The sequence below is a fragment of the Natrix helvetica genome (assembly GCF_964273705.1).
Source record: "Natrix helvetica genome assembly, chromosome: 6".
NCBI classification, from domain to species: domain Eukaryota; kingdom Metazoa; phylum Chordata; class Lepidosauria; order Squamata; family Natricidae; genus Natrix; species Natrix helvetica.
The window spans coordinates 46,948,285-46,973,455 of record NC_138553.1 but is presented as its reverse complement, the minus strand read 5'-3'; the positions used below and the strand labels follow the sequence as shown (position 1 = coordinate 46,973,455).

The window sequence follows — 25,171 nt, the reverse complement described above, 5'->3', positions numbered from 1 at the left end:
TCTTGTCAACTCATGGTTATATTAACATTTTTGGGGAGTGAGGACCACAGTAGAAGAAGTCTTGCTTCCAATGTGGGTGGTATCAGGATTTTCTGCTTTTCCTGGATTTGGGGCAGTTCTGAGACTTTTATTATTATTATTATTATTATTATTATTATTATTATTATTATTATTATTATTATTATTATTATTATTATTATTATTATTATTATTATTATTATTATTATTTTAAAACTCAAATATATTTCAGGGCTTAGTCAGCTAATGTTTCAATGGGAAAATCAGGCCACTGAGTTTGGCAATTGTGGTCAAAAAGAGGCATCAGATTAGAAACTGGGAGCCTATGAGTTCTAGTCCCACCTTAGGCACAGAGCCAGCTGGGTGACCTTGGGCCAGTCATGATCTCTCAGCCCTAGGAAACAGAAAATCACAGGGAAATCACTTCTGAAAAACCTTCAGGGGCTTGTGCAAGTAGTTGTCAGGACTCCAGACAACTTTAAGGCATTAAAAAAAGAGGGGGTGAAATTATAGTACATGGACCAAACACAACCATGATGTGATTTCATTCACCCCAGTTTTAGGATTTAGTCTGCCTGAGATTCTAAGCCACACTAATACAGCACTAGAAAACCCATGCACCATTGGGTGGCAGGGAACCTAGCAGGGAGCATTAGAAATCTTCCCTTCCTTTCCCATCCCATCCTGATAAGCAGATAAGAGGCTGCTATCGGGTAGGATCAAGGGATTGTGAACTTGGCTGGGAAAGTGTCATAAAGGTTGAAAATGAAAATCACGTGACAGCAGCACAGCAGCCATCAGCAGAACTTAAACCGCCAAAACTTCCCCAAATTTCATTCTCTTGAGAGAATCCACGGGTTCTGGATTTTGGACACATTCTGTAGGTTAAGCCATTTGAGTTTGTAACATGGTTCAAAAACTGTTGCCCAGTGATGCACCATTTCACCCAGTTAATGGTAATGACAACAAGAGTTTTAGTAGTGCACAAATAGAAACTGGCAATTAAGGGTTTGATTGAAGGAAGTGCCCGCAAATTTACAATATTCCACTGATGAATGACTTCTACTTTCAAATATGTCTGGTGGTGAATGCTATGTATCTATTGTATGCTATTTGTAACTGTATCTGAACTCCAGTGTGGATGAGAGTTTGCATCTATCTCTAGCTTAGCTTGTTAATTATACGTAACAAGATTGGGGAAAGAATCATTAGAATGATTTATAGGACTGGGTGAATTTGTCAATGTCACGTTCTCATTTTTATGAAAGTATCATTTTGGCGTCTTTTTCTTTTCTTTTATTTAGACAATTTTCAGTGGATAGTTTTGCAACTTTTTTTTTTTTTTGCAATTTTGCCTAGTGTGCTAAGATTGAGTTCCAGTCCCCACATCAATCATAAAACTAGCTGGGTGACCTGGGGCAAGTTATCTCTCTCAACCCTAGTATGGTGGCAATAGCAAACCACTTCTAAAAACATTGCCAAGAAAACTGTAGGGACTAGTCAGGTAGCCATCAGGAGTCAAGACTAATTTGACCTCCGCTCCTTTCGTATTAAGCTTAAGACCCACCTATTCCAAGCAGCTGGCCTGGCTCAACTTTGATCTAACCATATCGCTCCTGATATGGGTATTTTAATTATATTTAATTATCTAGGGGTTTTTAAATATTGTATTTTAATTGTTTTATTTATCAGCTGACCTCCTCCTTGTGTATGTCTCGGTATATGTCTCTGTTATATGTTTGTTTTGTCCATATTTATTTCATATGTTTCATTGTACGCCACCCCGAGTCCTTCGGGAGAGGGTGCGGCTAAGAAATAAATATTTTTTTTTATTATTATTATTATTATTATTATTATTATTATTATTATTATTATTATTATTATTATTATTATTATTATTATTATTATTATTATTAAAGGCAGAACAAAAGACAGACAAGGAAAAAAAGGAAGGGAGGGACGGAGGGAGTCCATACGCATATTGTACAAATGTTGAATTAACATGAACAAGTTTTCAAAATTGTTGATGAACTGTATTTTAAAATAAGATGAATTTTGAATATGAATAAGTTTTACTACATATATTGGTTCAAAAATGCAAAATTGTAGATAATTTACATTCTAATATCCTTATCCCTACAGGTTAATCATACATTAAAGGAAATGCACGATCATCTCTTCTCCTAACTACCCACTCTCTTCTTAATAATTTCATAGCATTTAGTTAAAGGGGGCAGCAAACTTTCTCATCCCTACAGCCCTCTATTTCAGGTCTAGCACATGCTATATAATGGCAGTCTTTGTTTCTCTTTGGCAGGAAAACAGCGGAAAAGAGGCCTTGTGTTTCAGTGGTTTCCAATCGCTGGATCTCATCTCTAATGAAGGACCATTGTGGATTCTAGGAGATGTATTTATGTCGGGTTTTTACTCTGTTTTTGATCGTGGACATGATAGAGTTGGCTTTGCTAAATTAGCTCGTAAAGGAAGGAGAAGAAATCAACAGGAATAGTAAAAGCAGCATAGGTAGAGATAATATTGATAATTTTGCCTTTCACACAATGAACAAGAATTGTTTTAGATATGTGGAGAGAGAATGGGGAGAAGAAGGTGTAAAAGGATTTAACTATCGGGATAGCACTTTTACAGCTTGATTCTGATCCTTCTGTGGTCATAATGGATGTATAGTGACTCTTTCCAACCTATTGACTGTCAGATGTGGCAGGGCTAACCGGATGACTGATTGGAGATCTATTTATGATTGAAACCTCAATACCTATTAGGTAGCCATATTAGAAATAGCTGAATAAAGTCTTCAAATGTCATAAAGCTGAGCCATTTGGCTTACCTAATCTATATTTACTTGGATCATGATGTATGTTCTCTTTGTCCACCTGCCATCTGGTCATATATTTTCTATTACAAAGATTATAGTTCTTAGTCTTATTTGTATTGACACTAGAAATGGCTGTCTATTTCATACCTGTCTTGAGGGAATGTCATAATTTTTTATTATGATTTGTTTCTATAATTCAAAGCATTTCAGGCAACCTATTCTGAGCATCTTTACTTACATAGAAATCAAAATTCACGTTGTCATGCCTTTACTTAAGCAACATCAAGCAGGGATGAGTTTTAGAGATAATCTTCACTGATAAATACTCAGAATTTACTGACAAATGAATTAGGCTGTTACAAAAAGAAAGAATGCCAGTTTCTTGACGTTTGATTATCCTCCCTCTTTCCTACTCCTTTTAATATTTGCTCTACTGCATCTTAATCTTGTTTGATTTGTATTTACATGTGTCTAAAAATAAAGGTAAGTTCAAACATTTTAAAATTGTTTTTATCAAAATAAAAGCATTGAAAATACACAGTAGGATAGACATTATGTAGACTGCCAAGCTTTGTTTCTCCAAGGGAAATTAACATTCTACATGCTAAGAACTTTATAACAAAACTATGAGTCCATAGCAAGCTATTTGTCAAAGATGATCCTTAGTGGAATCATTGTTAAACTCAGCTATATGAAGAATATCAGTTTCTTTAGTATCAGGTTGCTCTAGTAAGTAACATATGTCAAATGTATTTGGAGAAATAGGACTAGGTGTAGGTGTGCTATCTGGACTTAAGTTGTTTTTTCCAGAGGAAGTTGCCAATTCTTTGGTACTGAGCACTTCATGTTGAGCAAGAACATCTGGAAATCTCCATCTTTGATTATCTGCCCTATTGACAGTTGATATTTGAGGCGAGGATGATTTGTTTCCTTTTGGCATACCCAAAGATGGATCCTGTTGCTTCGATTCCATATGAGGAGGTTCTGTTTCTGAAGGTGCTGTCAACAAATCTGCATTGCTGTGGGGTGTTCCACAATGGGTCAGCACAATTCCTTCAGAATCTGTCTCTGATTCACTTTGACTGCCCAAATCTTTTCTTGTCATGACATAGGAGTCCTTCTCTGAATCTACTCTGGTTTCTTTGCTCTCAGTTTTGACAGTTACTGAGTCTACTTTGCTAATTCTGTCATCCACTTTGGATTGATTGGAATTCTCTAGAGCATCATTCTTGCTGCTTTCTCGAATAACTGTAAGATCCATACTTCCATGCATCTTTCCATTCTTATCAGACCAGTTATGAGTTTTTCTGCCATTTAAAGGGAAGTGTCTCCCTCTAGAGTGCATTTCCAGAAAAGTATCAATATGATGCATTTCATGTGATGGGAAAAAAATTGAGCTTTCACTGGATTGCCGTGGGTAGTTCCTCCTGCTGGGCAAAGGGGAGACTTCTCGGACACTCAGAAAGCGTTTCACCCTTCGCAGCACCGAAGGATGCCTTCTAGGTTTATCATCATCCCGGAGCCAGTTTTCTGCATGGAAGAACTGACTGTCTGCCAGGCTGCAACAAAAAACATGCAACATTTATTTTATGTATTAAGAGCAAACAGGGTCTCTGAGTGTGCAGACCTACGCCACACAAAACCACCCGTACAGTGGAAAGTATATTTGCAGGTGTACTTCTTGGGAGAACCTTGACCTTTACCATTGGCAAAGGAAAAAACTCTATAAGGACAAATGAAACCTTTAGTCCTCAAACAATCTCAGTAAAACTTGAGGAGACTGAATGATCATTCCTGAATGGGGAGGGAGGAGTGGGGGGAAAGAAAGGGCAATGCAGTGGATTTTCTCTGAAGAGGTATGGCTGGTTGGCTAATAAACAAAACACAGGCCCTAACTTTTTGCAGATCCTATTTGAATTTTATCTATTATTACAAACAATTCTTTAAGTAGAGGTATAAATACAAAGATAGTTTTAACATTGTAGTCATATTATTAGATCTGCAATCAACCAATTATTTTATTATTATTGTTTTTATTATTATTATTCCCAGATTTTTCATATATAACTCAAAGCAGTGAACATACCTACTAATCCTTCCTCCTAATTTTTCCAACACAACCCTGTGAGGTGCGTGCTCAACTCAGCCCATGACAGAGATTAACTGGCCCAGTCATCCAGCTGGCTTTCATGCCTAAGGAAGGCCTAGAAGCCTCCTGGTTTCTAGGCTAGCCCATTGCTGTATGGGCTATGCCATTATTTTATTAAATATTATACATATCTCATTTTTCTCTGAAAAAGATTTTATAAATTATTACTCAATGAAAAAAATATCAGAATAAAAAAAAATACAAAGCAGAAAAATAAACAAACAAAGAAATGCCCTTAAAATCAAAACCTGGGGTTATGTGAATATTTTGTTTTCAGGGAGAGAAAAATCCTGTTCATATTCAATAACCCTCCCCCCAAAAATAATGAACAGTCTCCCCCAATTGTATTTCTTACACTCCAGCCATGTGAACTTTAACTCCTGACATTCTCAATAATAATTGTATGCTGGAGAGTTCTAGATGAAGTCCACATATCTGGAGAGCACCCCTATTATGTGAATTTACGAATTATTTTATAGTAACTTGATGACTGAAAGTAGATTTAGAGGAAATTTTATATCATGCATTTCCAGCTTGATTAATTAAATTCGGATTCCAAATCCTCTTGGTATATATTTCTAAAATGTTCAGGAAAGCCTGTTGGATTTCATCTGATAATTCCAAACAGCACTGAAGTGTTCCTTTTATTTAAAATAAACTGTTTAAATGCTGTTCATGGTTTTAATCAGTGAGTTCTGGTAAGTCAAAAAGAAATGTTTGAATTTGTCTAATCTGACCCATCCATTTTATTTCCACAACAACAGGCCAGGCTGAAAGAAAGTTCAAAATCGCCTGTCCTGTCATTTATTCCTACTAGGGTTCACATGATCACATCACATAATTAAATTAAATTAAAAATGCAACTAAAAGCTAAGATCAACCAAAATATAATTCTTATCTAGGTCAAAGAAAAAAATTATTCAACTGATAGAAAAAAAGACAATCTTTTATGAGAATGCCCCAAAGTTATCAAAGGTCACCTAAGGCGAAAAATTCCATAGCATTCATTGTCTTTTCCATAGCCTTTATTACTGAAAAATGTTCCTTAATAACAGATTTTCAATGGTAATATGTTAGGGGGGAATATAATTTTAGATGAACATGACAGGTAAATAAAGGTCCCATCTAACTTTTTTTGAATTACAAGAAGAGGCTGTTAATGATATATTATACATTTGTATATGAAAAAGTAGGATAAGACATTGCAGGTTTGCATACCCCATTTCAATAGTTGATCCAAGGAAGGAAGGTATGCAGGAATCTGCAGCTGCTAATGTATATGGTGGCCGGGCTGAAGAATCGTTCCAGTAAATATCTTTTTTCATTCTTGGTAAATTCATATGCATTTCATCAACAGCCAATAGTGAAACCTATAAGAATTAAGAATTAGAATACCTGCCACACACATTTTAAACATCTCAAATATAAGTCACAATCCAAAGAACCGCACAATACAACCATATCATTTTTATTTAAAGCATCAACAGCCTGTACTTTTGTGGGCCAAAAGCAGAGTTCGAAATGTGGTAACCATGTAAAGAGGAAACACATCTTTAGAAGAAGCTTTTAGATCTTTAGATATCCAGTAACTGAGTGAGACAGCCTTGAAGTAGCCTTACCTGCAATCAGAAGGAATCAAATTAGAACAAAAATTAGACAATCTCAGAAGGGGGGGATCCTGTTGCAAGACCTAATGGATATTAATAACGAGTCAGCTTCTGTCATGTCATCCTGACAGAAGACATTCTACCAGAGAAGTCTACACCAAATCTAATCACTCTGGCTACTCCCACCAGCATAGTTTAAAAATCCCAGGAACAGAAATGCTCAAAACAGGGGGGAAATCTTTATGTATAATTTGGAATGGTTCTTTAATTATGTTTTAAAATATAGCTTTCTAATATTACTACCTGAATGTTGCTGGAATATTTCTTTCTCAATTTCTAGACACTGTATGCTCAGACTTCTTGCTGAACAGCTCCATTATTGCTTCAGCAACCTTGCCATGAACTGCATCTTACTCTACTGGATAACACCCAGCAATATATTTTGAACGCCTTGATCCATATTGTAGCATTAGTTGCAGTTGCACATGATAAGACAATGTTTGTAGACCCCTTGATAGTAATACAAAAAAGGAACCTAAGCAGGAATTGAAATGTAAATGAAAAAGCGAATGAACCAATAGCGAGGAAGCTCCAGCAGCTTGCAAAATGAGCACTGTATATGAAAACTGAACTATAAATAATTTTACGTTAATCCAGAAAATATTTATAAAGGTGGGAGCAGGATGCAACACTTGTGCTATTTCTTGCTAGAAATTGCATAAATTTATGATGATGCAAGACAGCAAAAAATAGTAATCAGATGAAGCAAAAGGGAGAAGGAATACCTGGAGATTCCTATCTATGCACCAGTTTGTTTCAAAATCATCATCATCTTCACCAAATGGGTTGATAAGTTGCTCAGCAACCTGTAATTAGAGTTGGATTATCCAAAGCTGATTAACAAACACATCTAACCATTACAGATATGAATGGTTCTTTGGCAACATCAAGGAGAAATTCACATAGAATAGATTAGATACAGTACATTGTGTGGTGAGATATTTATGGACATGCCATATTTGTAGCATTAATCCTTGGTTTTTCAAGAGACTTATTGCTTTGTGTATTTATTTGTTAGATGGATACGTTGCATTCCTCTCCAGATAGAACACTCAGAACAGCCTGAGTAGTAAATAAATAGAACAAAACATTAAAAATGGACAGCTGAAGGTAAATATTTGCATATGTATTTATTTATTGCAATTATTTATGTTCTGCTTTTTGGGATTATAATCCTCCCAAATTATCTTTCAAACAATTCCACCCAAACAATACATATTATTTAAAAACAAAGTAACAACATTCAAAGAACCTTCCCACAAGACACTTGTTGGTAACGCATGGAAATCAGAGCAGGCTATAGAGTTCATCTTACACTGCCTTTCACCCTCTCTCCTTCCCACAACACAGTTGATAGAATGAGCTAGAAGCAATCAAGGATGTAGGATGTCAACTCTTCATGAGCGGAACGGTATTTGGTCATAGTGATTACAATTCATAAAAGTCTCAGAAAGTTGGGAAATAGTGGCCTAGAATGAAATATTGGAAGCATGAGGTAGAACCATGAGGTGCAAAAAGTGGTTGGATAGGTGGGATTCCTCTGAAGATTCTTCCTCCATGGTAAAATATACCATACTTAGGTAAAATATGCTAGGCTTGCTTTGCTGCATTCCTGTTTATGATTGGTACTGTTTGATATACTTTCCTAGACCATCCAATATCTTTCCCCCTTATTTATTCAATTTACATGCCGAATAAATATTAAGGGAAATTGGATTGGTGTGAGTTGAGTGTGGTTTTAACATTGCAGAAAGAAACATCAATAACTTGCATTATTCTGATGATGCAATATTGATAACTGAAAATGCAAAGAAGCTGCAAGCTGTAAAGTAGTAATTAAAGTCACACAGCACAGTGAAAAATGGGCTGAAATTAAGCAGGAAGAAAACCAAATGAATGGCAACAGTGACAACACTTCAGCCTTAAAACTGATAATGCAGCTATTGAAGTGATAGATAGCTTCTGCCTTTTAGGATGAACCATCAAAAGTAAGGGAACAATCAGTCAAGAAATACACATAGGCTAGTACTTGGTAGAACATCCATGAAGTCCTTTGAAAAGTTATTCAGATGTGTGTCTACAAATATGGAATAGTTGTGAGATGCAAGCAACCAGAACCACATGTGAACAGTTGAAGTCAGTACTGTCTACCACCTATGTTACAAGGATCTCATCAGGCTGCTAGCCTTCCTCTGGGAAAGATCATGGATTTTGAGGGAGGTCAAGTTATACTGCTGCTTGTGGCCGTACAACAACTCCAGGCTAGGTCCTTGCTTGACTCCTCCTTCCAGCCTATTTGGCAGTTCCCCATCAATAATGCAGGCAATAGTATTCCATGTAACATGTTATAGATGTGAAAGTATGGCTTTAAAGAAGCTGATGCTTTTGAACCTTACTGATTGAGAAGACTCCTGAAAATACTGTAGATAGCTAAAAAACAAACAAATGAATCCTAAAACAAATAAACCCGGAGTTTAAAGTACAAATGACCAAGCTGAAATTATCCTACTTCAGGCACATTAAGGAAAAACCCAGCTCTCTGGAAGAGGCTCTTTTGCTGATAAAAATGAAAAGAAAGAGGGGAAGAGCAAGATTATCTAGAAGGTGGATTGACTTGGTTACAATGGCAATGGGTGAACCACTGAAATGCCAGGAAGATTAGGTTAGAAAGACATGGTATTGGAGAAAATCCATGTTTGTTATAAGAATCAACACTGACTTAATGGCACACAATCAATCAATCAATCAATCAATCAATTTTCTTTGTACATTACCTTGAATCTCAGAGGACTTTGTCTATTATTCTTATTTATTCATATTTCCCTAGCTGTTTCATATGTTTTTCTTCTACATGGGCATCCAATCCTTATTTCTTAAACTGAGACTGCATTAGTTGCTTTTTTTTATTTCACTATGAAACAAACTAATAATAACTAAGTAAATAAAGTCTACAATTTTATCAAGCAGCTAGATTAGTATACAATCTGGCATTCTTTATTCTTCAATTTCTTTTGCTCCAGACATCCCTCAAAAGTATCATGGCAAAGTTGTAATCTGGAAAATACTAAATTTCCTCTTCCTGTGAACAAGTCAGTTATTTTATGTATTGGCAAAACTACAACAGGTCACCCTTAAATGAAATTGAAAGATATATACAAGTGTGACAACACTAAGAAACTTTGTATTGGCTAGCCGCATTGGTATGTGGCATATAATCTCACAGGATTGAATGGAATGCAATGGAAGACAATTACATGTTATTTTAGACACTTGGCTACCACAACAAAAAGGATTACAGACTAATCCCAGACAACAAGGGCTAGGATTAAAAGGATTTCATGTGAGAAAATCACTGTCCTATATATAATGTGATTGGCAGGCAAGCAACAATTTAAAATCATCTGGCTTTAAAACTGTTTTCCTTGCAAAAGAATACACATACTCTTATAATTAAATGTCCTTCGTGAATCAAAGATATAGATGAAAACATATCCAGAGAAAGATACATTTCTGCATCCCTTGTTATGCTGAAGCAGGTAACAATTTTGTACTAATTATATTAAAATAATTCAGCATACCCGTTTCAACAGGCAAATTCCATTTAGGATGTCTTAACATCTTGACTTTGCTGTGATGAAATTTACTTTGTGAAAAATATCAAAAGGAGAAGCATTTTTTATTCAGTAAGACTAAGTCAGAAACCAGTTGTATGTGTTGCAGAGATGTGTATTATTGGACATTAACAGAACTGAAAATTTGCTGCCATTTTTGTTTGATTATGTTTTTAGAGTAGTTTATCAGCTTTGTCCTATTTTATTGCATGTGTTTGATTTCAATAGTGTTTTGGAAATATAACATATTATTTTATTATTATTATTTTATAATATATAATAATAAATAACACTAATGTACTACAACCATAACATTGTTAAATCAGAAGCTAGGATACCAATAATGCTAGAAATTAGAATAACAGCCTGGATTATTCTTTAAAAATTATAGCCCAAAATATTATGCAAGAAAACGTCAGCTCATGTAAAAGGACAGTCTTTGTTTTTCCTTTCGTTTTGGCTGTGCTTGGTCCAAATCTATTCTGGAAAGCCATTCAGTCCTTTGAAACTAATCTGGAGCAGTGAAGGAGCAGAAAATCTATTTTTCACCAGTGGATGTTATATGCCAGCAGAATGACCTTCTTCAGTATCCACTCCTTATTTATTGCACCATTAATACACTAAATTTTCTTGAAACTAGTTTTTATTCTGTTTAAACTGTATAGCCTGCCACAATAAATTTGTAACATAGCTCATGAATTTTAGTGAAAACAAATCAATTATTACAAATCAACTTTGCATGCATAGGTTTATTGCCTGTTCACACCTAATAACCACTAGATACAAAATATATAAGATAGTTAGCAGATGGATTCTCCACTTGTACCTTTCCCCCCCTAAAAGACATACTTTGCATGTATCCGTTAGACTAGTTATATTTTCACGGCTTTTATTTCTTCTTCTCTCAGTTCAGTTAGTCTTTTATTTTCTGATATTGACCAGTTAGTTTTGGCACCTACCTAAGTTGGGGATCTCCTGTTGGAATGTTGTGAATCTTTCCATTTTGTCTAATGAAGTGATCTATGAAATTTGAAACTTGTGATTTCCTCAGATCAGGCACAGACACTTACACAGTATGCAGTTGAATATCAGAATGGTTTCTGCAGTTCTGATAGTAGGCTATATATAAACCTGGGAAATTGTATGGATGACAGTGGGCATAGGAAAACATAGTTAAATACATCTACACCTCTGATAATGGGCAGGGTTTTCTAAGGTACTATAAATATGCATATGAGGTTTGATCTCGAAGTACAGCTAACACTGTAGTTATAAATGCTAAATACTTTGATGTGTCTTATCGTTAGTGTTAATGTGTAAGAGATATATTCAGTGCAGAAGTACTCAAGGTCTCTTATGCAGACAAACAGCTTTGTTAGCTCTTAAAAATGTGCACAAATGTTTTTATAGCACTATTGTACAACTGTAAAGTATTTCTTGCTTCCTGACAATTGGTGCTAAGTAAATTGTTAACTCAGATTCCCAGAAAATATTAAAATTTTAGCAAAATTTTATTCACGTTCATGTAAGAAAACTTTCATTCACACGAGTCTCTGGTTTTGAAGAAAACTATCAGAAAATTCCAACCCTTTTTAACATTATTGTTTACCTTAAGCCATCCTGCATAGAAGAAAAACTGTAACAATGTGAAGATAGGAATGTAAAGATCTAAATCATGACCTGGGATGCTTTGGTCAGGATCCAAAAACTGACGCCCAATAAGGCACGTGAAGAAGAAGGTATAAACAGCCAGAGTGACAACCTAGAAGAGTTAAAATTCATACAAAGTTGTGAATATAACAATGAATGCAGGATGTTTTCTATACAGTATATCTAAAGAGCTGCCTTCCCTAACTTCTGTGGTATTGTATTACAATGTCCAGAATTCCTAGTCAACAAGGGCAACAAGAAATATCTAGGGAAATCTAACTTGAGGAGGCATGCAAAAGACTATATTTTAAAGATACGAATTACAAAACGTGATGGCCCATTCAATACAAAATGTTTCTATTTCTGAAGATCTTGGATTTTAGTCCTTGGTTCCACAGTACTTGGCACTAAATAAACAAGGCTTATAAATATGTGGTTCTTTAGATATGTTGCAAGTATGAATCTCATTAGGATCAGCCAACCCTGCCATTTATGACGCCATTAACACAGGGGTGAAATCTACTTACCTTCGCTACCGGTTCGCAAATGCGAGCACATGCACCACCTCTGCGCATGCACAGGACCTTCCCTGCATGCGCAGAGCATAAAAAACGGACATGGTGATGTCCTGATGGGTGGGCGGAGCCTGCTACTGAGTGCGCCTGATAGGTAAGTAGAACAGCGGTGTGGGGGGAATCTGCTATGCCACCCGATTTAGATTAGCTAGAAAGCTGGAAAACCTGCTTTCTAGCTAATATAAATTGCGTGTCACAGCTGATCGTTGGAAATAACGGTTCGCCTGAACTGGTCCGATCAGGTAGCATTTCACCCCTGCATTAACACTGTATCTGGAGATGATGGAATTGAGACTTGAATGCCCCAAATTAAGAAAAGCTAAATCAGAGTAGTGAGAGGTACAGAAACGTTTTCAATGCTTGAATATAAAAGTATTTATATATGAATTTAAAGTTTTCAGCATTCAGGATTTCACCCTACCCTAATACATCTCAGATATATGTAATAATATATAAGCATTCACTTTGTACCTGTGTGTATACGAGAGGAATTCCAACCCAGTCATAACCAAATAGTAGGCTACACCATGATCGATACCGATTCATCTCCTAAATAGAAAATAAAAACAAATAGAGCAACTGATGTATTGTTGAGGATTATCACAATGTATTAATTATTATAGATACTGTATGATGATATTTGCCAGGAAGTAATATAATGAATTCTGAGGCTATGTTCTGATGGCACTTTTGTTTGGTGACTTCCAGTCAATGTTGGCTTCTGGTGGCTGCCTGGAATAGTTCCTTGCAATTTACTTAGTGACTTTTGGGGAAATGTTTGGATTGCCTCTTTCCTAGGGTTGAGAGTCACTAGCCCAAGGTTACCCAGATGCCTTTTTGCTTAAATTGGGATTAGTATTGATAATCTCCTGGTTTCTAGCTTAGTGCTTCACTGCTACACTAAACTGAAGATTCCTTGGTGCTCTCAGAGTTTGGTTGTTTGCCCATAGATGTTTCATTACCCTACATGGTAACCTCTTTGCGAATAAGTTTGAAGTATAGTCCATGCTTATGTACAATATTTCCCTGCCAGTGTCGGTATGGGTTTATCTTGGATAGTTCATTATTTAGGGTATTGTTTCTACTAGATTTTTTGTCTGGTTCAGTATTAACTCCTGCTTATCTGGGTGTTGGCTGCTGAAAAGAATATATTCTGGTCTTTTTGTTTCCTTTTTGGCTCTTTGATTGTCAGTATGTAGAAGTTGTTTATGTTCCTGTTGATGACCAATTTGTCTGCATGCCAGGGTTCTAGGAATTTCCTAGCATTTTTGGCATTTTAACTTGGTCTAGTATGCTCGGTTGTTTCCCAGTTGAAACAATGGTTAAGTTTGTCCATGTGTTGTGAAATTAAGGTGTTTTCATTATGTCTTCCAGCTGAGGTTCAGGGATGTACTCTGCTAGTCTTCTGCCCATTAGTCCTACAGAGTGGCTGTTACTGTCCTTACACTGTATGTTGTAGATAATTTCTTTTCTTCTTCTTCTTGGGCTATTGGGTCTTTCAGTTTCTGAAGATGTTTTAGAGGGGTTTAGTTGGCTTCTGTTCTCAATATTATATTGCTGTAATAGTCTGTTGGTTATTTCTGAGATGTTTCTGATATAAGAAAGAATGAACTGTCAAATGGTAAGCCAAACATCTGAAGCAACAAGAGGCCATCAGCAGCCATTTAACCAAATGTTTCCTGGAGATAGCCTTCAGATACCGTACAGTGAAAGCATTTAGGTTGGGAAGTGGGCAGTTTTGGAATATTCTTTTTGCCTTGAGTGTCATTTTCATCTATGAACAGACTTGCACAGGAGTACAAGAACATGAAGTCTCACAATGTGAAAAAATGAAGATAGATAAAGAAATTGGAAACACAATTTAGATGGAGATGATGAATAGAAAAATAAGTATTGTATTTTTGGCTTTCTAATATTTTTCACAATTGTTCACTGCATTTGCTTGCTTACTTACTTACTTACTTACATTCATCAGTGTTTGCAAGTCCACACTATCTTTGATTCTTCCATCTTGTCTTGCTTTGGTTGCCAAATTTCCAAACCAAACAAAAGGGATCCAATATTTAAGATGGGGTGATTTAAGATCATCAAATATTATCCTTTCTTCAGCTGTCATAAAACCTGTGTGTAAAGAAATGCAGCTGGATTTTATGCATGCCCATGTATTAAAATATATGTTCACTTCTTCAAACAACCGGTTTTTAATCCAGTGCCCAAATGAAGGATGACTATCAGTGGCAACAGAAATGACGTTGAAGCTATTTTACTCTATCTGTCATGAGATGAACCCAATAAATGTTAATTTTACAACCTACACATCCACACAGCCACTATTTTATTTACAAAGAAAAGTAACAATATCTTACTTTCTATATTTCTGTTATGCATGTTATGGCATGCTGTGTTTTAGTAATATCTTTTTGGCCCATTAGTATCTCATATAGTTTGAAAGAGCTTTGCTTCATAAAAAGTGAGTTGTCTGAACTGTGTATTAGTTCAGTTCTTTCCTCTACAATATAGCTATTACATAAACATTTTACAGCAACACAACCTTAGCTGACTTTGCCAAAGGCAACTATCCTGTAGATCACATTCAGATCTCATCCCACCCACTTCACCTCCATACAATTAGTCTCTGATGTGTGAACTGAAGCCCTTGTTGCTAGATGATAAACTTTTACTGAAGGATATAATAACAGCCCTGCGGATCAGATCAAGGCCTTAGTCCAGCATTTCATTTTTCATAGTGACTGACAAGAGGCATCTGGCTGTTCCACGGGATATTAAAATCTACCCATTATCTATGGTTACTCCCTTGCAACTATCCACAGCATACTGGGCCCAGTAGATCCACTATATTGGGAACCACTATATCAGTGGTTCCCAATGTGGGGCCTATGCCCCACAGGGGGGCAATTTGATTTTTAATGGGGGCAATTTGAACCTTGTTTAAACCAAGTTAATGGCCTTTTAGGCTTCCTCTGTGTGAGTAGCATTCACTTTTTGAGCAAATTAAAAATTATAGGTCACGGGGGATTTCTAGCCTCTCTCCCAGCGACAGACAGTACTGTGGCACAGTGAGAGTTGCACAAAGTGCTGAGTCTTGTCCTGAGGTTGGTCACATGAGAAATTGTACAAAGTAAGGCAGGTTTCCCCAATATCTTTGTCTTCTATCATCCCACTGGGTACGATGGCTAAAGATGACGGAAGTTGCAATAAAAAGAGAATACCAGATTGGGGAAACCTGTAGTAAAGTATAAGATCATATTACATTATAACAATATTTATTTATTTAAAATATTTATATGGCCACCCATCTTCAGCAGCATGGGCAGCTTACAGCAATCATAAAAACATAAAACTAATAGCTTCATCTCTACTTGTTTCTTGCAATGCAGTGTGATTATAGTGGCTCTACATAAGCACTGTCCCAAATGTCTGCTACACTGGGAAATGTTGACTAACTAGGTCAAGACAGGAATGAAAATGAGTGAACAGTACCTCCTTCTACCACATGTTCTAAAGTTGGAAATCTCTTGTAGGCAGCTGTGCTCACTGATCGAAAGATGAGGACAGATGTTAAGTTCACATAACGCATTAGAGTTCTCCTGAGTAATCGGCCATACTCATCTCTTCCCTGAACAGTGCTGGAGATCAAGAACATAATTCTGTCTGGCCATGGCAGATTTACAAATTGGTTCCACCAGCGATTCACCACCAAAGTAACATAAAAACCTGGAGAGTTCAAAAATCCTGATTCACATTACTTGTTATATACCCAACAGAAGATCTTCTAATATTATGCATACATAAACTCTATATATACTCTTCTAGTAATTCCCTTGACATCTGGCAGTAGATTCTTTTTTTCATCCACCCCTGCTCCAAATACATTGATGAAATCCCAAGTAAACCTTTATTTATATAGTGCTCTCCAACTATGCCCATGCTGGAAATTGTACCTCCAAGAGATCTGGAGAGCAGTAGGGTAGGGAAGGGTCTCCTAAACCAGGTGTGAGTCACTTTTAAGATTTGAGAGAAGCTGCAGCAGATGGGTTAACTAGTCACAAAGTAAGACTGGAACAATTGCCACATATAGTGAGGAAGGGGTTTCTATTGATCTTCCAGGGTTTTCTTTTTCAAAAAAAACCCCCCCACATTAAGCCAATAATTTAGTGTGGTGCCACCAATTAGAGGAATTCAATTGGAACTTTATTTATGTTTGCATTCCATCTCAAATCCTTAAGGATTGGGACAGGTTGCAACAACTGTACAGTATATTTTAGGTTTTACATTTCTATAAAGTGGCCTTGCAAGTGTTTCCACCCCTGCTCTGCATGAAATGGAATGTAAGCTTACCCAGAACAAAAGTGACTGGAATTTGTTCTGCATATTTGTCACAGTAAAGGGACAATTTCTCAAAGTACCGTTTCTGGGTTTCTGAAAGGAAAAATCTGTGACAAAAAAAGACAGGGACTTTTGATATAAAGACTAAATAAATACAAATTAAGAACAAAGTTAAGCATCCCAGCACTAGACTGTACATTGGACATAACAGAAGGAAGGCAGTGAGAGATTCTGCAGTGAGAGATTTCACTGGTAGTTCCAGTTGGAGGTTGTAATAGCTACAGACTTTAAAGCTACATCAAACCTAGATCTGACTATAAGGGATTATATCAGTAATTGTAGCAGAGTGAAATCTTTTTTTTTTATAAAAAAGTTTTATTGGTTTTTTCAAATATTTTTGGGAAAAGGGTACATAAATGTGGAGAAAATTTTTGACAGCTACATCATACGGAAGCTGGTACCTCCCCGGAGTCTTACATCTCTCTCTTATTTTATATATATCAAAATATCATTATTACATACATATTAGCAGTTTAACTTCAAATTCTTTGACATCTTCAACCATACTTTATATCACTTCTAACCATTTCATTATATTAACAATTGTGATGTGTTTTAAAATCATTTCTGTGACTTAAGTCTCATTGCTGTCTCTTCTCCCCTGTCTGTTGGCTGAGCCATGGCTCCTTCCCCCTTCCTGTCTTGTGCAGTGTCTCTTGTTTCATCTAGGAGGTTCTTATGTTTTTCCATGAAGGCTTCTGCCTCCATTACTGTATTAATTCTCACCCTACCCCCCTCCCAGAAAATCAACAAGCCTTCTGGAATTAGCCACCTAAACCAGATATTTTTTTCATATAATTTTTTAGTTAAAAAGAAGAATTTCTTCCTCTTATCTCTTATTCTTTTTGGTATCTGTTTCAGAATGGTTATTTCTTTGTCCTTATATCTTAAAGGTTCCCCCCCTTGAACTCCTAGAATCTCATCTCTTGTAGTCTTTCTAAAAAAATTAACATGAACTTCCCTTGGAACATTGTGTGTTCTAGCATATGCTCAATTGATTCTGTATATCAAATCCATATCCCACCCTATAGCAGAGTGAAATCTTGAAACAATTGCAAAATAAATACTTGCACATTTAGTTTTGCTTCAAACTGCAATTCTACAGAGGGATGACATTCAATTAAGATTTGAAACTGAGCTGAATTTTCTCATATCACATTCACTGAAGCTGCTCATTGTAAATTTATATCTCCATGAAATGACAATTGCCACGTGGTGTCCTTCAGAGATAATTGATTTACAGTTGTCATGTCTTGATACTTTCCCCTCAATAGTGAAGACAAGAATTTTGTTTGGCACTTGCCTTCTTTGTCAAGATACAATCATGAAACATTATACTATTTAAGTGTTTCATGAAAACATTATGAAATACTAAAACAATATGTTACTATGTTTTACAATACATTTGATTCTAAATATAACCAAAAATTCCACAAAATAATTTTAGTGAATCGACTAAATTATTTGCTTTAATTGCAAAACAATCAAATTATACAAGATGTTTGATGATGGCAAAAAGCAAGCTTGAAAAGCAGTGCTTTTGCCCAGATCTTATAAATTTCAACACAGCTTTTTAAAACAAAACCTTCTTGAATAGTTATGATCTACATAATTATATATACCAACAACAGCTTCATTTTCCAATTTCCAGTATTTGTGTAGTCAAAATGGTACCCTAGATGTATAAGAGAGAAACACTGGCAGATATAGGAAAATATCAAGACTTGCAGAAATAAAATAAAAAAAATTAATAGGAAAAGTTTCTAAAGAAGGCATGTCCAACTTGGGGCCTGCAGGCTGCGTGCAGCCCTGGATGGCTAGTAAGATGATCCCACAAAATATAACTAAAATATAAAAAATAAAGGAAATTTGTTATTTATATATATTAACTATATTATATATTTTACATGCAGCTCAAGACAATTTGTCTTCACTTAATGCAGCTCAAGTAAGCCAAAAGTTTGGACATCCATATTTTAAAGGAAGAATCTATAAAATATTTTTGTTAGGACTAAGCATGTAGAATGTGAAAAAAGTTGTACCTATACAATATACTTATCGCTGTGTAAAGACTGGCAAAGAGAATAAATTCTCTGTAAAGCAGTTTGTAGATGCTTCCTTTCCATTTGAGAAGTAGCCTGTGGAACCCAAAGAAGGTAGCATTTGCAACTTTACTGGAGTATGTGACGGTCATCTCTCCAAAATGCTTTAGAAAAAATGGAAGACAAAAGCACAACATGAAACCAATGGACTTCATGGAGAATATTGACTTAAACCTAAACCGTCATGGTTTTCACAATGAAAGGTGTCATCAGAATGTTCCTGAACTGGATATACTAGCACTGAGGATTACCTACTTTGGGTAATGAAACGTCTGCAAGAAAACAACTAAGCTCAGAGAACATCAAGGGCCCCTCATTTCAACCCTGAGCTACAACTATTCTGCTTTATTGGATATTTGTATAATTTCATCAAATTAGAGTTTTCCAAGTTGCTCTTTGAGAATTACAGTAATGTAATTCATTCTCCAACCTGCTTCCCTTTGGATACATTAGAGTGACTTCAACAAAGCAGAAGTTAGTTACATGCAGAGATCACTATGTTGGGAAAGGTTGATGTAGGTAGTGAATTCCATAATTGATGCCAGATCCTGCAACTGTATAGCAATCCTGCTGACAGGCAGGATACGCATTGCCTTACTCAACCACTAATCATGGCCCTGCAAAAAGGAAATATCAATAAAATCTCAATGTACAACTGTCGAACTAGAACTTTCTTTAAAAATATTTTTATGTTTTGTGAGCTGCCCAGCATTGTTGTACATAATATAGGTAGTCACATAAGTTCTTGTCCCTGATGTGAAATATTTTCATTGATTAAGCTAAATACAAAGTTACAAAATGTATTTGTCTTTATCAATGGTATACATCAGTAGTTGTCAACCTTTTCTTCACCACAGACCCCCTTTAAATACCTTTCATGGCCATGGACCTCCAAGACTTAACTCAAGATTTAAATCATAACATTTCTTCAAGCCTTTGCAGACCCCCTGTGATGACAGCATGACCTTCCCAGCATCCGTGGACCACAGCTTGAGAACCACTGATATACATTGATCAGCAACAAGAAACTTTCTAATAAATATGTTAGTTGCAATTTTACTCATGGTTTCTGGAAGGCATGATCCCTTGATGATAGCTGGGACCCAATGAATGTTAAAAAAGAATTAAAAATGACAAAAACATTAGCAGTGAGCCACATATTGATTCTAGTTCTAACACAAGTCATTCCATAGGCTTACTAAAGTATATTTAAATATATTTAAGTATATGGAAAGTAATAATTAGAGGTATTATTTTTCCTTAAGGCCCAAATTACCAAAAACAACTAGAAGTTGGCAAAAGTTTGAGAGTCATCTTTGGTAGGAATATTTCCGCTATATTCTTTTTCATTTTTTTAATGCAAACATTTTGGAGTAATTCCATACTGCTATAAGCATGCGGAGTAAATCTAACATATAAGGAATGAAATGATTGTGGAAGGGCCTCAACTATGTTTAAGCTAAGGGAGGATCTTTGTGGAGATCACCTCCACAAAACTTTGCTATGTATTTTTGGAGGTGGTAAACTGTCTAGGTATTGATTAAATGTTAAATTAATTGTCTGCATTAGAAATGTGCTGTTAAGAAATCAGATATAGTTTTCAAGCACTCATAGCGATGTCAAAACAAAAAGAAACACAATTAAGATTTTGGAAACACTCACCCTTTATTCTGGCTAGGGCACTCAAATACAGAGGTGATGATGTGGGGCTGTTGTGTTCCCCAAATAAAAACATTCAGGTTACTTTGTTCCTCTCTTTGCTTTCGGCACACAGCCTATCGGGGCTCTAATTTCTCCCTGGAGCTTTCACAGGACTGGACTGACAAGCACAGGGGTGAACGCATCTTTCCACTTCAGGAGGTGTGTTTTTGCCAAGTTTTCTTCTGCTGTCACTTACAACCGAGAACAAATACAAGCAAGCAACAGCTGCTGATCTGCCTCATCTCAAATCTATAATTATCCTCCACTTGTTCTTCATAGGAGGACCCCTTTGGAGGGAAGTCACAGTCATGGAAATAATTTGCATCAACCTTTTCCAGTTGGGATGCATTCCTTCTGCTATCGCTCAGTGATATAAAAAAGGTCAATTATTCGAAAAAGAAGAAAGAAAAGAAATGGAAAAGCAAATAATGAAGGTAAAAGAAAAATGCCTTTAGATTCTTATTTTGTTGTAATTAAAAAATAAGAGTCAGAAAGGGAAAAGAGATCAGGCTTTTGAGGTTGTGGCCTAAAAACTATGTGTTAACTAGTCAAAGGTGATTGGACCAGTTAAATGATATTGTCATATTAACTTCCCAAAGACCTTTCTCTTGAATATAGTTTCCACGGGATGGACATGGTATAGTATGAGCAGCTATGGAACGAATGCTTAAAAAGTCCCAAATTGTAATTACAACAGACAAAATATGCAGTTATTAAGAATTAGATGATTCAGAATGCAATTCCAAAGATTTATCTAGATGTTAACCCTCGGTAACTGCAGTGGTTTAATAATATGTAAATATGCATATGATTGCTTTGAAAGTTTACATACATCTGTACTTTTACCTGCAATATCTCTATGAATAGATGCTATTTGAGTGTTACAAAGGATAAGGAACTGGTGTCAGGAAAATTAGAAACGGTGCGATTCATTTTCTCGTATCTTACAGGATTACATAGGTGGGGTTCTGTAAACTATGGGATAACCTATAGGAAGAGGATTTGGCAGTGAAATAACTGACAAAAAGACATAGCTCAGAAATCCTAATACAGAATAATTTATGATGAGATTACCGTAGAATTTAGTGTAACAAATGATAATGAGCCAGCAGTGTGCAGCAGCTGCCAAAAAAGCCAACACAGTTCTAGGCTGCATAAATAGAGGGATAGAATCAAGATCATGTGAAGTGTTAATACCACTTTATAATGCCTTGGTAAGGCCACACTTGGAATACTGCATCCACTTTTGGTCACCACGATGTAAAAAAGATGAGGAGACATAAAGAAAGAGTGCAGAGAAGAGCAACAAAGATGATTAGGGGACTGGAGAGTAAAACATATGAAGAACGGTTGCAGGAACTGGGTATGTTTAGTTTAAGAGAAAGAAGGACTAGGGGAGACATGATAGCAGTGTTCCAATATCTCAGGGGTTGCCACAAAGAAGAGGGAGTCAAACTATTCTCCAAGGCACCTGAGGGTAGAACAAGAAGCAATGGGTGGAAACCAATCAAGGAGAAAAGCAACTTAGAACGGAGGAGAAATTTCCTGACAGTTAGAACAATTAATCAGTGGAACAGCTTGCCTCCAGAAGTTGTGAATGCCCCAACACTGGAAGTCTTTAAGAAGATGTTGGATAGCCATCTGTCTGAAACGGTATAGGGTGTCCTGCCTAGGCAGGGGGTTGGACTAGAAGACCTCCAAGGTCCCTTCCAACTCTACTATTGTATTGTATTGTATTGTATAAAAGTTATTCAACCAAGTTTAATTGGCATTACAAGAGAGGCAGGATGACATATTTGATATGGGGGAGAGGACACATTTTTCTAATATTGGCCAGTAAATCAGTCAACACCATCTATTAATCTAGCAGATGACATGTAGAAAGTTAGCACTCACCCCTCTCCTAGAAAAATGAAATATTTTGAGAAATATTAAAAAAGCAGAATATTATATTTCCCTGGAAACATGTTTTTTTAGATGCAGGAAGCAGACTCACTCTTAATAGCCCCCACCTTTCTTAACAGCTCTCAGCAGATGTTAGCACTTAAGAGATAAAGAGATAGCTAGCTCTATTCATAAGCAAATTCCCTGCAGCAAAGTCTGAACAAAGGTAGGGTTAGTCCTCAGCCACAATAGGAATTGCTCAACAAGCCCCTTCATTGCATCAGCCAAACTTCAACTAAGCTTAGCTAAGACAAATTCCTAGGATTTGTACATGGCACCATGGGAATCTGACAACAGCCAATAGAATACATGTTCTTCAGTGGTGGGTTCCTGCTGGATCGCACCGGATCGCGCGCGCTCCCTTTCAGCGCTCCACCTGGCTTGCGCGCTCCCTTTCAGCGCTCCACCTGGCTTGCGCGCTCCCTTTCAGCGCTCCACCTGGCCTCGCGCTCCCTTCCGGCGCTGAAACCGGAAGTACAGTCTTGCCCCGCCCCTGGCGAAGCAATGACGCCTGTCTGCGCTCCACCAGCTCGGCTGGGAACGGAGATGTTTCCTCAGCGGAGCGGAGCGCCCCGCTGAGGAAACATCTCCGTTCCCAGCCGAGCTGGTGGAGCGCAGACAGGCGTCATTGCTTCGCCAGGGCCGGGCAAAACTGTACTTCCGGTTTCAGCGCCGGAAGGGAGCGCGAGGCCAGGTGGAGCGCTGAAAGGGAGCGCGCAAGCCAGGTGGAGCGCTGAAAGGGAGCGCGCAAGCCAGGTGGAGCGCTGAAAGGGAGCGCGCGAGCCAGGTGGAGCGCTGAAAGGGAGCGCGCGCGATCCGGTGCGATCCGGGAGGAACCCACCACTGATGTTCTTGCACAGGAACAGGAAGTTCAAGTGCAAAGCCCAAGAGAAGGTATAAAAACCCTTCATTCTCAACTCCATGTGGTCAGCTGCCCAGAACTCATGTGGTTCTGCTTCATCATTAAACCATCTTTCCAATCAGCCTCCATGTTTCCAGTGTCTTTCTCCCGGCTTGGAACTGAACCAGATGGATTTTTCTTCCAATGCTTAGATTTGCCATTTGGAAAGTTAGCAAAGTGGGAAATTGTGAGGAACAGAACAAAATATAGTTGGATAGCCTAGAAATAAAACAGGAAAATAATTTACCAGTTTCTACTGATTTAATTATTTCTTCATTGTAATATTTTTCAACAATCAAGTGACACCAGTGTGCACATATGTTGTCAGACAGAATACATGGAAATCAAATTGATTATGTTACTGATTGAAAGAAATCGAAGAGAGGTTCTACAGACAGTTTCAAGAATAAGATCCTAAGCACTTTCCCATCTTTTGCAAAAAGAATGCCAGGAACTGTTTTGAAGTCCTGAACTTCATTGATATGGAACCGAAGGACTATGGAATAAATCAAACGGGGTTAATATGGAAAGGGGACCAAGCAACAGAAGAAAGCAAATTGAATGTTAGAACAAACAGTGGAAATTGCCATGAAGAAAAATCAAAGTCAGGAAAGACAAATTGCTCAGAAACAAAACAAAAAATCAGAAAAGACAAGAAGCAGGTGCTTCTTCAAGAGGCAACTGGTCCTTTGGGACAACCATGATCTGGATGACTGAGTATCCCCATAGACCAGAAGTGTCAAACTTGATTTAATTGAGGGACACAAAATGTCGGTGAGAAAGGGAAAGGAAGTCAGGTGACTCACTAATTATTTTCATTAATTTGATTAAAACTTTTAGGATAGCACCAGTGTCCACAGGGTGTGGTCGAAAGAATGAAGAGGCCAGCCAAGTCAATTTTTTATGTACAACAGGCACAAAAATATTTTCTGCCAAAGACCATAAGATTGTCCATCATTTACTTAGCTATAAGACATTTTTTACAAATCTCTGTTGCGGATATGTTCCGGAAAGTGTTGAGTCAAGCGACACTTTTGTTGGGAAATAATCCTGCTCAGCCTCAGGCGATTTCTGTCCCCCTGAATTAGAAATAGGATTTTAGAGCATTTTTTTTTTCGGAGGTGGGAAGAAGCCTCGCACGGGCCACTTTTAGCTGCTTTAAAAAAAACACTTCAAGCAGGAAATATGGCAGGAAAGATGACAATACAGTTTGCAGATGTCATCATTTCGCTTCTCTCCCTAGAAAATACCACTCAGGACAAGTCCAAGTGAAAGACAATTTTCAGTATTTTTTAGACCTTAGAGGGATTAGTCTCCAGCTCCGATTCTCGTACTTTTCTCGCTTCCCCGTAAAAAAAGCTGCTCTCTCACATCCTCTAGGGGGAGCTGCGCAGCTCTCCTCTCCATCCCAGAAGTCCTACCTGGCATAGGCGGACTCCGGTTCCGCCCGATCGAGGGTGTTGTGCTTTTAAACGCATGCGCAGCCGCGCCCCGTGGTGCCTCCGCCGCTGGTGTCCAGGTTCGGGTCTCGCAGCCGGAGCGAGAGAAGAAGTGGGAGCTGTTGCTGACTCGTCGCCTGCGGCTGGGAAGGGTGGCGTTGCTGGCCTCCGCAG

General features: G+C 37.2%; 3 protein-coding genes across 13 annotated transcripts in view; 2 read left to right on the top strand and 1 right to left on the bottom strand.

Moving 5' to 3' along the window:
• LOC309394150 (cathepsin E-like) overlaps window positions 1–3,355 on the top strand; it is an 18,861-nt gene extending 15,506 nt beyond the window's left edge. For both annotated transcript variants that reach the window (XM_081956971.1, XM_081956970.1), the window contains exon 9: window positions 2,336–3,355. In XM_081956971.1, coding sequence (XP_081813097.1) covers window positions 2,336–2,527 — 192 coding nt within the window. In that variant the 3' untranslated portion in view covers window positions 2,528–3,355. The remainder of the gene's footprint in view (window positions 1–2,335) is intronic.
• Window positions 3,346–25,116, bottom strand: BEST3 (bestrophin 3). Of its 6 annotated transcripts, none has more exons than XM_081956957.1 (10): window positions 20,675–20,935; window positions 18,953–19,116; window positions 16,863–16,957; window positions 16,005–16,058; window positions 14,470–14,624; window positions 12,975–13,052; window positions 11,888–12,040; window positions 7,393–7,473; window positions 6,219–6,370; window positions 3,346–4,410 (listed from the first exon to the last, which is right to left on the bottom strand). In XM_081956957.1, the coding sequence occupies exons 2-10, from the start codon at window positions 19,102–19,104 to the stop codon at window positions 3,501–3,503; spliced, it is 1,830 nt and encodes a 609-aa protein (XP_081813083.1). In that variant the 5' UTR covers window positions 19,105–19,116; window positions 20,675–20,935; the 3' UTR covers window positions 3,346–3,500. The 6 variants fall into 6 exon arrangements, with proteins under 6 accessions (XP_081813083.1, XP_081813082.1, XP_081813086.1 ...); XM_081956956.1 differs by having other exon boundaries at window positions 16,005–16,238; window positions 20,675–20,933; XM_081956960.1 differs by having other exon boundaries at window positions 16,005–16,238; window positions 18,953–19,048; window positions 20,675–20,768.
• The window catches only part of RAB3IP (RAB3A interacting protein), a 53,813-nt gene continuing 49,669 nt past the window's right edge, over window positions 21,028–25,171 (top strand). Inside the window, exon 1 of one of the 5 annotated variants that reach the window (XM_081956967.1) lies at window positions 21,028–21,147. Coding sequence is in view for 2 of the 5 variants with exons in the window: in XM_081956965.1 (XP_081813091.1) it covers window positions 25,035–25,171 (137 nt within the window). In the remaining 3 variants the exon portion in view is untranslated. Of the gene's footprint in view, window positions 21,148–25,007 lie in introns of those variants that run through there. The other 4 variants (XM_081956965.1, XM_081956964.1, XM_081956966.1 and 1 more) reach the window with 4 other exon arrangements.

Bases quoted from the DNA above. Each gene is read 5' to 3' on its own strand.
- BEST3 (XM_081956956.1), bottom strand. From the start codon at position 19,104: ATGACCGTCACATACTCCAGTAAAGTTGCAAATGCTACCTTCTTTGGG. The intron at 7,474-11,887 runs GTAAACAATAAT...CTCTAATTACAG, and splicing joins TCTATGCAGGATGGCTTAAG to GTTGCTGAGCAACTTATCAA. The intron at 4,411-6,218 runs GTATGCAAACCT...TTTTTGTTGCAG, and splicing joins GGATCAACTATTGAAATGGG to CCTGGCAGACAGTCAGTTCT.